The sequence below is a fragment of the Labeo rohita genome, chromosome 1, assembly GCF_022985175.1.
Source record: "Labeo rohita strain BAU-BD-2019 chromosome 1, IGBB_LRoh.1.0, whole genome shotgun sequence".
Classification (NCBI taxonomy): domain Eukaryota; kingdom Metazoa; phylum Chordata; class Actinopteri; order Cypriniformes; family Cyprinidae; genus Labeo; species Labeo rohita.
In genome coordinates, this window is record NC_066869.1 from 50,017,244 (window position 1) to 50,029,646 (window position 12,403).

The following is a 12,403-nucleotide window of genomic DNA, read 5'->3' on the forward strand; positions in this document are numbered from 1 at the left end:
CTGAAGTAATGTTTTTAATAGTATGTTTTAATCCTGATTGTGAAACAACAGTCCAGAGAAATGAATCAGAATAGTCCAGTTACAGTATGTCTATAATTAATTTAACTTATCGTCCCACTAAAGAACTGCCACCTTGTGCTTAGAGTTTAATTTCAGCATGAATCATGAATGAATACGGTCAAGCTTTAGCTCTTCTGCTGTGAATCATCTTAAGTTAAAACACAGATCTACACGTACCGACACCTGCAGTGCGAAAGCTTCTCGTCCGACAGACTGAGGCGCTTCATAACAGGTGCATTATTTGGCTCGTCTGCTGACATCAGCTCAAGGCACGTATTACACAAATAAATAACGTTTGGTCGTATACAACATAACAGACATGATCTTCCTTTTGCAAGCTTTTCTTTCATGACTGTGAAAATATTTCATATATTAATGCCCCACCCTTCTGTTTGTCATCAATATGATGCATTAATGTGTAACGCAGCTCATCTGCGTGCGCCGCCGCTCAGGTGAGCGGTTTCCTCTCGGCCCGCGGGATGCATTTGAGCGTAGCGGCTCTCCATAAGACCGGCGCGAGGAGGAGACTTAAGGTGGTGACGCTGAGAACCAGCAGATACACCTGTGAAGAACAACAGAGGATGATGATGATGATGAGCCCATGGAAATGTAGACTCAGTCAAGGTTATTATACTTAACTCGAACTCAAACCATTAAAAAAAGAAAAATCATACTTGAAATAAATGTTACATAAATAAATGTAATTTTTCATTCAGTTTATTTGATGTACTAAAATAACTAAAAATTAAATAAAATTAAGAATTAAATTAAGAAAAACTACAGACATTTAAAACCAACAAAAAATAATAAAGACAAAAAAGCATCAAAATTACTAAACCTTTTACTGAAATTAAAATGAAACCAGAAAATATAAAAAAACTGATTCAAAATACTAACAAAACTATAATAGTATCTCACTGATGCAAAAAAAATAGTAATTAATTTTTGTTAATTTTTAAGTAGATTTAATTTTTAATTTTAGTGTAAATTTTTAGAAATTCTGTTATGCGCTTTTGGAATTTTTATTAGTTTTTGTAATATTTCTATTTAGATTTAATTGATTTATATTTCAGTTTTAGTTTTAGCACTTTTTAATTGAAAATTAAAAAAAAGTTTTGTCTAATATTTATATTTTATTTTAACAAAATTTTTAAATTCATTTTAATTTGTAATAGTTTTAATTAACCGTAAGACTGACAGAGATACAGTCAGTTGACACTGGCTTCTGAATTGCATCACTGCATCTATACACTTGTCTGAAAGCACTATACAGATATATACAGAAATTGGAATTTGGATTTTTCACTGCCTGTCTGAATAAAGCCAGTGTTCCAACACTCACAGCATTCTGAAAGCAATGAGAGAAGCAGCAGAGAGATCACCGACCTCTCGAGAGATGATGCCGGCCCGACGGGCACGGCTGCCCAGGACGAAGGAGAACTCGCTGACCTGCGCCAGTCCGGCCGACACCAGCCAGCGGATGTGACGCGATCCCGGAGGAAGGATGGCCGACAGAACCACGACCGCCATTATGAACTGACCACAAAACATCACAGTGAGATTCACATCAATGCAAAGAAATTGATATGACTTTGATATGAACACGATTACCTTCATGATGACCAGCGAGAAGGTCAAGACCAGCAGGATGGTCAGCTCGTACAGGACGAAGGTCGGGAACACGTGCAGCCCTGCGGAAAACGGAAGTCATCAGATATCAGAGCGCTGCTGCAGATCACACATTTGCATCAGTATGTTCGATCACAGTTCACAGCTCCACTCACCAATTGATGCAAAGAAGATGATGGCCAGGAAGTCTCTAACTGGTTCAGTGCAGCTCATGACCTCCGTGGTGACCATGTGACCTTGTGAGGAGAGCAGCGCCCCGGCCAGGAAGCAGCCCAACTCCATCGACACGTCCATGAATTCTGTCACCTGAAACATCAGCGTTATGACATTAAACCTGAGGAGAGACGATGAGCAGAGACGACGCTCTGATCACAGGTGAACAACTCACCGTCAGCATCAGGAACACAAAGGCACTGGTGCCCAGCACTAGTATTTCCTTGTTCCCTTTGCTCTCGGCATGCAGCTTCTTGTAGAACGGGCCGACCAGATGAGAGCGCAGCAGCCAGCACATCAGCAGCACGGCCGCCAGCGACACCAGAACACGAGCCAGCAGAACCAGCACGTGCAGCGCTGCCATCAGCACACTGACGACAAACACAGGTTTATATTAATATTTCATCCCATAATCACAAACAAGTAATTATGCTTTCAAGTTTAATTTTATGCATGCAAAACATGTTTAATAAATACACTGCCCAAAGTCTCTTCTGCTTATCAAGGCTGCATTTATTTGAACACAAATACAGTACAAAATGTGAATTATTATTACAGTTTAAAACAGCTGTTTTCTATGTGAATATCTGTTAAACTGTCATTTATTTCTGTGATGATGCAGCTGAATCATTACTCCAGTCTTCAGTGTCACATGATCCTTCAGAAATCATTCTAATATGCTGATTTGCTGCTCAACAAGCATTTATGATTATTAGCAATGTTAAAAACAGTTGTGCTGTCCATTATTTTTGTGGAAACTGTCTTACATTTTATTTTTCAGGATTCACAGATGAATAGAAAGTTTAAAAGAACAGCATTTATTTGAAATACAAATCTAATGTAACATTAAAAATGTTTTTACTGAAACTTTCGATTGTTTTAATGGAGAAGTTCACTTACAGAACAAAAATTTACGGATAATGTACTCACCCCCTTGTCATCCAATTGTTCATGTCTTTCTTTCTTCAGTTGTAAAGAAATTATGTTTTTTGAGGAAAACATTTCAGGATTTCTCTCCACATAGTGGACTTCTATAGTGCCCATGAGTTTTAATGTCCAAAACGTAGTTTAAATGCAGCTTCAAAGGCTCTAAACGATCCCAGCCAAGGAAGAAGTGTCTTATGTAGCGAAACGATCAGTCATAATTGTTAAAAAAATTGACAATTTATATACTTTTTAACCTCAAACACTCATCTTGTCTAGCTCTGCGTGAACTCGGTGTAATCCGGGTCAGTACAGTTAGGGTATGTCAAAAAACTCCCGTCTCATTTTCTCCTCCAACTTCGAAATCGTCCTACATCACTGTTTTACCTTTTTTTTTGTAAAGGGTGTTTGATCTTCTTTGCACGTTCACTTTGTAAACACTGGTTTGGTACTTCTGGAGTGATGTAGGACGATTTTGAAGTTGGAGGAGAAAATGAGACGGGAGTTTTTTGACATACCCTAACTGTACTGACCCGGATTAAACAAAGTTCATGCAGAACTAGACAAGATGATTGTTTCGATAGATAAGACCCTTCTTCCTCGGCTGGGATCGTTTAGAGCCTTTGAAGCCACATTTAAACTGCATTTTGGAAGTTCAGACTTAGGGCACCACAGAAGTCCACTATATGGAGAAAAATCCTGAAATGTTTTCCTCAAGACATATAATTTCTTTACGACTGAAGAAAGAAAGACATGAACATCTTGGATGACAAGGAGGCGAGTACATTATCTGTACATTTTTGTTGTGGAAGTGAACTTTTTTTAATTATTTTTAAAAATTATTATTTTTTTAACTTTTTTTAATTTTTTTTTTTTTAATGTGCTGCTTCACCTGTCCATGTCTCCATTTCCTCCTTGAATGAACGTGGGCATCACAGCGATGAACAGGCCGAGCTGCACGTCCTGCATGACCAGCATGCCCAGCAGAACACTGCTGTAGTCCAGCTCACCTGCATGAAAACACACACACGTGTTGATAAACACAGACAGATCAATCTGCTGAACGTCTCCAGCTGAACGTCTCTACCATGATCTCACCCTCCTTTGATTCTCCTCTGGATCCTCCAGCCAGGAAGCGAGACACCAGCGGAGTGCTGGAGAGAGACAGACAGATGCAGATGAAGACGGTCTGTGTGGGGTGGAGGCCGAGCAGCTGACCCCAGACCAGCCCAGCGGCCACCATCAGCAGACTCAGATACCCGGAGCCCTGCAGCGAGATCTTCCACACCTGAAAAACAACAACCATCAACACACGTCACATGACATCCATCTGCTGCCCCTAGGACAATGTTACATCTAGGAAAATTATTTGTAGATGCAAGGAAAGTCAAACCTAAAACTTTGAAATTACTAGTCACTTTCAGCTCATAATGAGCAAATTTCAATTAATACGTACATTGTTTGCTGGTTGCATAAGCGGCTTAGACTAGTCTCACAACACTGCAAAAAAGGCTTGTCTTACTTTGTATTTTTGTCTTGTTTCTGATCAAAATATCTAAAAATTCTTAAATTAAGATGCATTGACTACAAGCAGAATAACTAAGATATTTAGTCTTTAAAAAAAAACTAAATTAAGTGCATTTTTCTTAAAACAAGTCAAATTATCTGCCAGTGGGATAAGTAAAATATTCTTAAAACAAGAGTGCCCCACTGGCAGATCATTTTACTTGTTTCCATGAAGGAAAAAAATAAATTAAGTGCATTTTGTTTACCTAATAAATAAAAATCTTAATTTAACACTTTTTAAATATTTTGACTAGAAACAAGACAAAAATAAATAAGCCTACAAGCATTTTTGCAGTTAAGCTTTTTAAGACGATGTATAAAAATATAGATTGGTCTAACTTGAATCCAATTATATTTGAATGTATTTAATCCCATTTTATTAAACAGTGTCTTTGCTGCTGATCTTGATCAGCAATGAACCAAATTCAGCTACACTAATACGCAAAAATGACTTCAGATAAACACAACATGTTTGACTGCTGAAGCAGAAGTGTGGAACTTTCTTCTCTCTCCTTCTCCTATTCTTGACGCGATCCAGAACGGCAGCACAGCGGAAGGTTTATTTGAGCTGCGCCCTGTACTGTGCAGACGTGAATTTAAATTTCCGTGAATTTACACAGTCTGAATTCAGTGGCCAAGCTTATGCAACTGAGCCCAAGTCTACCTATCTATCATTTATCTGTCTGTCGGTACATGTGAAAGTGAGACACAGTAACTAGTGGTTGGATTGTAATTTGTTGTATCATGAACAGGAAACCAAACGTGTTTCCAGCAGCAAACAGATGAGAAACACATCTGATTGTTTTTGCACTAGAGAATGTGTCTCCAGAACAACTGCACATTTGCCTCATTTTGTGACTCTTCACACGCCTCCACCCCTTTTAATGATTCCACATGCTTTTCTTACAGGGACAGTTCACCCAAAATGAAAATTCTGTCAATGTTTACTCAACCTCAAGTTGTTTCAAATATGTATGAATTTCTTCCAAAAATACTATGGACGTCAATGGTATCTACAAATACATTCTTGCCTCATACAAACTCATGCTGGTTTGGAACAGCTTGAAGGAGAGTAAATGACGACAGAGCACTCATTTTTGGGTAACCTATTCCTTGAAGTTCCACTAAAAAGGTTAGGGTTGATTTTGTCTTTTGTTCTTTTCGTGTTACACCCGTTCTTACCTTGTGGAGGCGTTCAGGTGAAAACTCCAGACCAACCACAAAAAGAGTGAAGAACACGCCCAGCTCTCCTAACGTCTCCACCTGAACCATAGACTGCAGGAGAAACAGGAAACACAGCATCACATACGTGTCCAGTGAGACGTGCACACGTGTACCTGAGGAGGTTCGTCGCTCACTTTGATGCTGTTGAGTCCCGACGGGCCGAGCAGAACACCACAGATGATGTATCCGAACATGGGCGGCAGTCCCATCAGCGTACAGAGCCACCCGCACGGCAGCGACAACATGACCACGTACACCAGATCCTGTGCGACCAAACACGCCGTTAAAACACATTCAATTACATGTACATTAATGTCACATGAGATCGTCTTCCAAACAAGCTTGGGAATGAAGGTTTTGGTTGATCGTTTCGGATCTGAGTGAAAGTGCTGAGCCTGCGATTGGCTCCAGTGAACTGTGAGAGGTCAAAGGTCAGAGGTCAGGTGCTGACCTTGATGAAGTGGTGGTCGGCGCGGGGGATGGTGGAGTCGCGGGGTTTGGTCAGCACATACTGGTTATTCTGTGAGTCGATCAGCATGCTGAGCCCCAGATTGCCTTTGGCCACCTGCCTCGACGCGTTCTTCCTCTTGCCGTCCTCCTCATCCTCCTCCACCCTCAGGACGGCCTCCACGTTCACACCCTTCATCTGAGCAGACAGAGAGATGGACTTCAACACTCATTCTTTCTCAATTAAAGCTAGATTATGTTTTCTCAGAAGTATGTCAGTGGGGTTTGACTGTGAAAACACACTGCTTTCTTATTGACTAAAACGGCAAAGTGAATTTTGCAACTAATGATTATTTGGTTAATTAATTAAAAATATATTTTCTGTAGATTTTTTTCTGTAAAATCTAAAGAAAAAAAATATATGTTTGGAATAAGTAACATTTTTTAATGACAATAAAGACTGGACTAATAGCTGCTTTGCATTGTTTTCTTTTTATTTATGATAAAAACATTTTTTTTGACCTTCTAACACCAGTGTTCTCTATTCTTTTTCTATTCGATTTACTTGTTTTCTTTTTACTAATTAAAAAATAAATAAATAAAAAATGTACCCTCTAACACTAGCATTGTCTATTATTTTCTATTCAATCTACTTTTCTTTTTATTTATTAAAAAAATAAACCTCTCTAACACCAGTTTTCTCTATTCTTTTTCTATTCTATCCACTTGTTTTTTTAAATAAAAAAAAAATTAAATTAATAATTACTATGTAAAAGAAATTAATAATTTACAATATATAATTAAAAAACAAATAAATAAAAAGTGACCCTCTAACACTAGTGTTCTCTATTCTATCCACTTGGTTTCTTTTTATTTAAAAAAAAGAAAGAAAAATAATAATTAAATTAATAATTAATACATATAATAAATTAATAATAATTAATAATTTACAATACGTAGTGTTTTCTACTCTTTTTCTATTCTATCTACCTGTTTTCTTTTTATTTATTACTTAAAAAAAAAACTTGTACTGTGTTAGACTAACCATGATTTATCACAGCACTTACATATTATTGCTCTTTTGTTGATTTGATTGCTTCAACAGTCATCATTTGGACAAAAGCATCTGCTAAATGACTAAAGGTAAATGTATTGTAATGTAAAATATATTCATACAGAAAACAGTTATTTTAAACTGTTAAATAAATTGGTGAGCAGACAAGCCGTCTTTTGTAGTCATTAATTACTCTTTCAAAAATGAACTTTAATTCATGTATTCGGAATCACGTGTGCAAGTAACACACACACACGTTTCGTGATGTCTGCGGTGGTTAAATGTTCTGTTCAGTCAATGTCAGGCATATCACAGATAGTTTATATATTACTGTGAGTGTGTGTGAGGGCCTGTATTTCAGGTTCAGAGACATTCCCCTTCACAGCTGCGTTTTGAACCCTGCACCTGTTTGTTATTGTCGAAGGCGTGCTCCTCGATGTCCTCCTCCAGACGGTCTGCGGCCTTTCTCACGTCCTCCAGGATCTCGTCCAGCATGGACAGGGTTTTGTTGCGGTCCTGTGCCACTTTCAGCGCCTCCTGCTGGTGTTTCTCCGCCGCCACAAGCTCCATGTACTCCTGCTCCTCCTGCAGAGACACGCTCACTCAATTAAAAATATAAAGTTTATTGATGATGCACACTATATAAAGGCAAGCAGAGGAGCACAGATTATAATAAACATTTTATTCCTAATAATGTGCAACTGCACTTTGCCTGTGTATACAAAGATTAGTCTTTTAATATCACTGTCTTTAGTACATTAATTCCCGTTTAAAATAACTCAGCAGGGTCAGCAGCGGAAAGCCTTGTTTTGGCTTTCAGGTGGGCGTTTCTTTATGGGCCATTATTTTAGGAGAACGCAAAGATCTTATTGTCTCCAAAACAGGCTTGACTTAGATTCCCGCAGGATATGACATCATCAGCCACACGACTGACCTTGATGGCGGCTTCCCTGAGCGCCTGGAGTCTCTGCCGGCTGCTGTCCTTCATGCTGACCACGTCTCTGAGGTTCCCCTTCAGCACGCGCTGCAGCCCCTCCACGGCCTCGAAGAGCGAGCGTTCGCTCTCGTTCAGCTCGCGCTGAAACACCTCCAGCGTGTGAACGCGGAACAGCTTCTCAGGGGGCGCCAGCGCCTTGTCCCGCACCACCGCCGCGCCGGCCGCGCTCAGCTTGCGGACGGCCGACTGCTTCTGCCGCAGCAGGTTCGAGAGCCGCCTGCAGTTCTCCATCACCCACTGGTGCCCGTGGACGCCCGGAGGTGCCTTGTGGACCTGCGGTGCCGCCTGCTGTTTGGGATGCAGCGCCGCCACCAGGCCGAGGCACAGCACTGCACACAGAGCTCGCATTATCCCATCCACACGCTGCTGATCTGACAGACAAAAACAAACGTGCAGATGAATCACCACACAAATGACTCTGAATCATCTCAACTATGTTCACACTGCAGGCAAAAGTGGAGCAAATCTCAGTGTTTTGCTCATATGTGCCCAAATCATGTTTGGGGCTCCATTCAACCCAGTGTTGTAATGCAAATACATAAAGGAGCTTTGGATTTTCCTCTTTCTTTAAAACAAATGCTAAGTTTGACATTCATTACTATTTTGAACGAAAAACAACACTAAAACAAACAAAGACAAACTTATCACAAACAGATATATTGGCATATAGGCGCTTTTGTAATGTAATCGATGTACGACTGAACACCATCAACACTGATCTAATCCAAATCTGTTTGTTTCATAACAGTGTGAAGAGCACAACCCACATGGAATCTGATTTTTTAGTATTTTGTTCTTATCTATTTAGATATAAAAGCTCATGTTCTCACCCGGTAGATTAACGCTAAAGACTTCTGAATCAGCTGATCTCACAGGTGTGTCACTAACTAGTCAAACAAGCTGCGTGTTTACTAGCGTCACACCTACATCCTGCAGGAATACAGGTTGAGACGCACTGCCGTCACTGACGCACTCTGATATTCGTCAGCATTTCTTCACTGAATCACAAGAAAAATGTCTGATAAACTCAACAGCGCTCAGACTCCAGCAGCAGAATTCAGTTCATCAGCTAATACTGATGAAATAATGATCATGTAATGTGGCATTACAGGACAAACATCACACTAACATCTCTGAAAAATTACACAGATAATATGCTGCACGTCTTCTCTGTTGGGAAATAAATTATTACGTAACCATTTATAAATAACATTAAATAGAGTTATTGTAAAATATGCATTTCATGAAGCCTAAATTAGTATTTGATAGAGACATTGTGCTAGAGTTAAACTTTTCCAGTATCACATATTTTAACATTCATTAAATTCCCATGAAAGATTGACTGACAGTGGAATATTAATGAGTGGGAGGAGCTTCTATCAAAAACATGAATAAAATCATTAAGTGCTGTGTGTAACATCAGGGAAGTTATGTTATGGTTAGATTTTATTAATTAAATCATATCTTTGGCCAAATTCACATTTATAAATGCTAGTATCCTAATAAGAAACCCAACTTTATAGTTTTATGTTCTTTTAGTTTTGGTAGACTCTTTAAATAAGAACGTAAACATTTGTGAACTTCAATTTTGTATTTTGAACTTTTATAACTGTTATATTTCTACCTCCCCTGGCAACTTTTATTAATTTATGTATTTATTTTAGTGCTGTCAAACGATTAATTGCGATTAATCGCATACAAAACAAAAGTTTTTGTTTGCATATTATATGTGTCTAATGTGTATATTTATTATGTATATAAATACAAACATATACAGTTTATATTTTGAAAACATCTGCATATATATATATATATATATAATATTCATAATTGATGTTATATACATATACTTATATATACATGTTTCTTAAATATATACATGCATGTGTGTGTGTGTATATATATATATATATATATATATATAATATACACAATTCACACATATTATGCAAACAAAAAACTATTAATCGTTTGACAGCTCTAATTTTTTTATTTAGCTATCTAGCTACTGTGTTTACCTTTTCTTTGTTCATGGATTATACTAACTTATATGCATATTATTTAATTTTTGAAGTTGAACAAATGCATAATAACTCAACTAATCGAAGACTAAAATGTACAAAATAACACTAAGGAAAACTGAATGTACGAAATATTATTCAGGATAACGTTTTTCAGATTAGACATGGCATTTCATTCACATTTGTAATGAAATGTTCGATCCATGTTCTACATGTAATGTGACACACGTGAGCATCACAGACACACAGGTGACGCGTTCTTGATGTTTAAGAATCATTTCACTTAAGAACTGACTAATGTCAGCTGCCTTCACATGAATTCGCGTGACTATAAGTGTGTTATTGAAAGTGTAAGGCGGATATTTACCGAATCTGATCTGATCATCAAACGCGTTACACAGCAGATTTCTCCTCAGACTCTCGATCATTCACTTCAACCACATTTATCAACAACATCCTGCGAGATCATATCAGCGCTAATACAAACAAAAAGAGTACTAAATCATACCTGGTAAGTGCAGTGCTGTTAACTGGCAGAACTCGTCAGTAAATGAAGGAAACAATCGCGCTCTTGTGACGCCACATACTGAGAGCGAGCGCTGCGCGCGCACACCGGCCTCAGGCGGCTCCTACACCGGCATACGACTACCGGACAGACAGACATCCGCCGGTGCGATCCGTCTCGGGTCCCGGAGCAGGTAACGGGTTCGCGGGAGATGCGAGAGTGTTATCCGAACGCGGGCGACCGCTGAGCGGCTCCTGACAGACTCGAGCCCGCGGCACTGGACGCGCGCATACTCGATTAAACTTCACCGAAAGTTCGCGGGAGATCGACGAACGGCAGTCGCGTTTGTGTGTCGCACAGATCGGTGGCTGTCATTGCTGTCAGTGCTCGTTTTTCAGCTGTTTTATGATATTAGCTCTGAAAACAGAGCTGTGTGGACTTCTGATTCATAACAGTCGCGAGTGCATTCTGGGATTTGTAGTTGTCATTCTGCGCCAGGAAGAAGTGCCGAAATCACGAATAGAATGATCTAGGAGTCACTGAATATTAACGGAATAAAACAAAAAGGTAATTGCGACTTTTTTGTCCCTTTTTTTATGAGTAGCTTATCACAATCTTAGAATGATATAAGATATAGTACAGGAATATAAGTATAGAAACTAAAAATGACATATATAAATGCAGACAGAAAATATGAAAATTAAAAATTGTGAGATATAAACTCGAAACTGTCAGAATTGTGAGACAAAAAGTCGCAATTATCTTTTTATTTTTTATTCCCTGGCGGAAAAAAACAGAATTGCGACATATAAATGCAGAATTCTGAGATATAAACTCTTTTTTTTTACAGAGAAGAAAAATTCGAACCTGCAGTTGTGACACCTAAAGTCATTGCAATTAAAGTTTACATTTTTTATTCCTTGCCACAAAAAAAAAAAAAAAAAAAAAAAAAAAAAATATATATATATATATATATATATATATATATATATATATATATATATATATATATATATATATATATATATATATACATATATATATGTATATATATAAACTCGAAATTGCAAGAAAGGCAGAATGCGGAGTTTATATTTCACAATTCAGACTTTTTTTCTTAGAATTGTTAGTTTATTTCGTGCAAAAACTCCAAATGGTCAGATAAGAACTTATGAAAATGGCACTAAACAAGTATGAACTGTGAGATAAAAAGTCACAATTACATTTTTTTATTTATTTTTTTTATTCCGTGGTAATAAAATGGACTTACATAGAATATGGTCATAAATGTGGGGAAGCGTATAGGTTGAGCTGTTTGATTTTGTCGTATAATTACAAATAATTAAGTAATTAATTACGACTACATAACTTCGAGAGCCGCACGCGTGTAAAAACTACAAGTCCCAGCATTCCCGTGAGCGTGAGCTGTCGCTGGTTTCCGCGCATGCGCACAGGAAGATCCGCCGGAGATGAAGCAGCGCGTGAAAAGATGGTAGGTGAGCGAACGCGAGGCGCGCGCAGGGGGCAGTAGTGTTTATCTGAAATGCCACCGGGGCAGTTTGATGCCTGCAGACAGACGCGCGTTCTGCGCTTCAGTCGCGCTGTTTTCCGAGCCGCAGTTTACAGGGAAACGGAGAGTCAGATGAGGGTGTTTGAATCAAAGCGACTCACCGGAACCGGTTCTTCCACTCACACCGAGCTCTTTAACCCTTCAAAAACAAAACACTACAGTAATAACATGTCAATATCATGATGATGTACGA

At 38.5% G+C, this 12,403-nt stretch overlaps 1 protein-coding gene across 6 annotated transcripts in view; it reads right to left on the reverse strand.

The window, feature by feature from the left end:
* Nucleotides 1–12,403, reverse strand: part of tmco3 (transmembrane and coiled-coil domains 3) — a 19,929-nt gene continuing 7,526 nt past the window's right edge. For 2 of the 6 annotated variants that reach the window (XM_051109578.1, XM_051109570.1), the window contains exons 5-16: nucleotides 8,052–8,485; nucleotides 7,523–7,702; nucleotides 6,068–6,262; nucleotides 5,751–5,879; nucleotides 5,575–5,667; nucleotides 3,925–4,114; nucleotides 3,719–3,836; nucleotides 2,078–2,273; nucleotides 1,845–1,995; nucleotides 1,672–1,751; nucleotides 1,447–1,596; nucleotides 1–622 (exon numbers count right to left, since the gene is read on the reverse strand). In XM_051109578.1, coding sequence (XP_050965535.1) covers nucleotides 509–622; nucleotides 1,447–1,596; nucleotides 1,672–1,751; nucleotides 1,845–1,995; nucleotides 2,078–2,273; nucleotides 3,719–3,836; nucleotides 3,925–4,114; nucleotides 5,575–5,667; nucleotides 5,751–5,879; nucleotides 6,068–6,262; nucleotides 7,523–7,702; nucleotides 8,052–8,485 — 2,030 coding nt within the window. In that variant the 3' untranslated portion in view covers nucleotides 1–508. Of the gene's footprint in view, nucleotides 623–1,446; nucleotides 1,597–1,671; nucleotides 1,752–1,844; nucleotides 1,996–2,077; nucleotides 2,274–3,718; nucleotides 3,837–3,924; nucleotides 4,115–5,574; nucleotides 5,668–5,750; nucleotides 5,880–6,067; nucleotides 6,263–7,522; nucleotides 7,703–8,051; nucleotides 8,486–10,502; nucleotides 11,204–12,311; nucleotides 12,350–12,403 lie in introns of those variants that run through there. The other 4 variants (XM_051109588.1, XM_051109596.1, XM_051109615.1 and 1 more) reach the window with 4 other exon arrangements.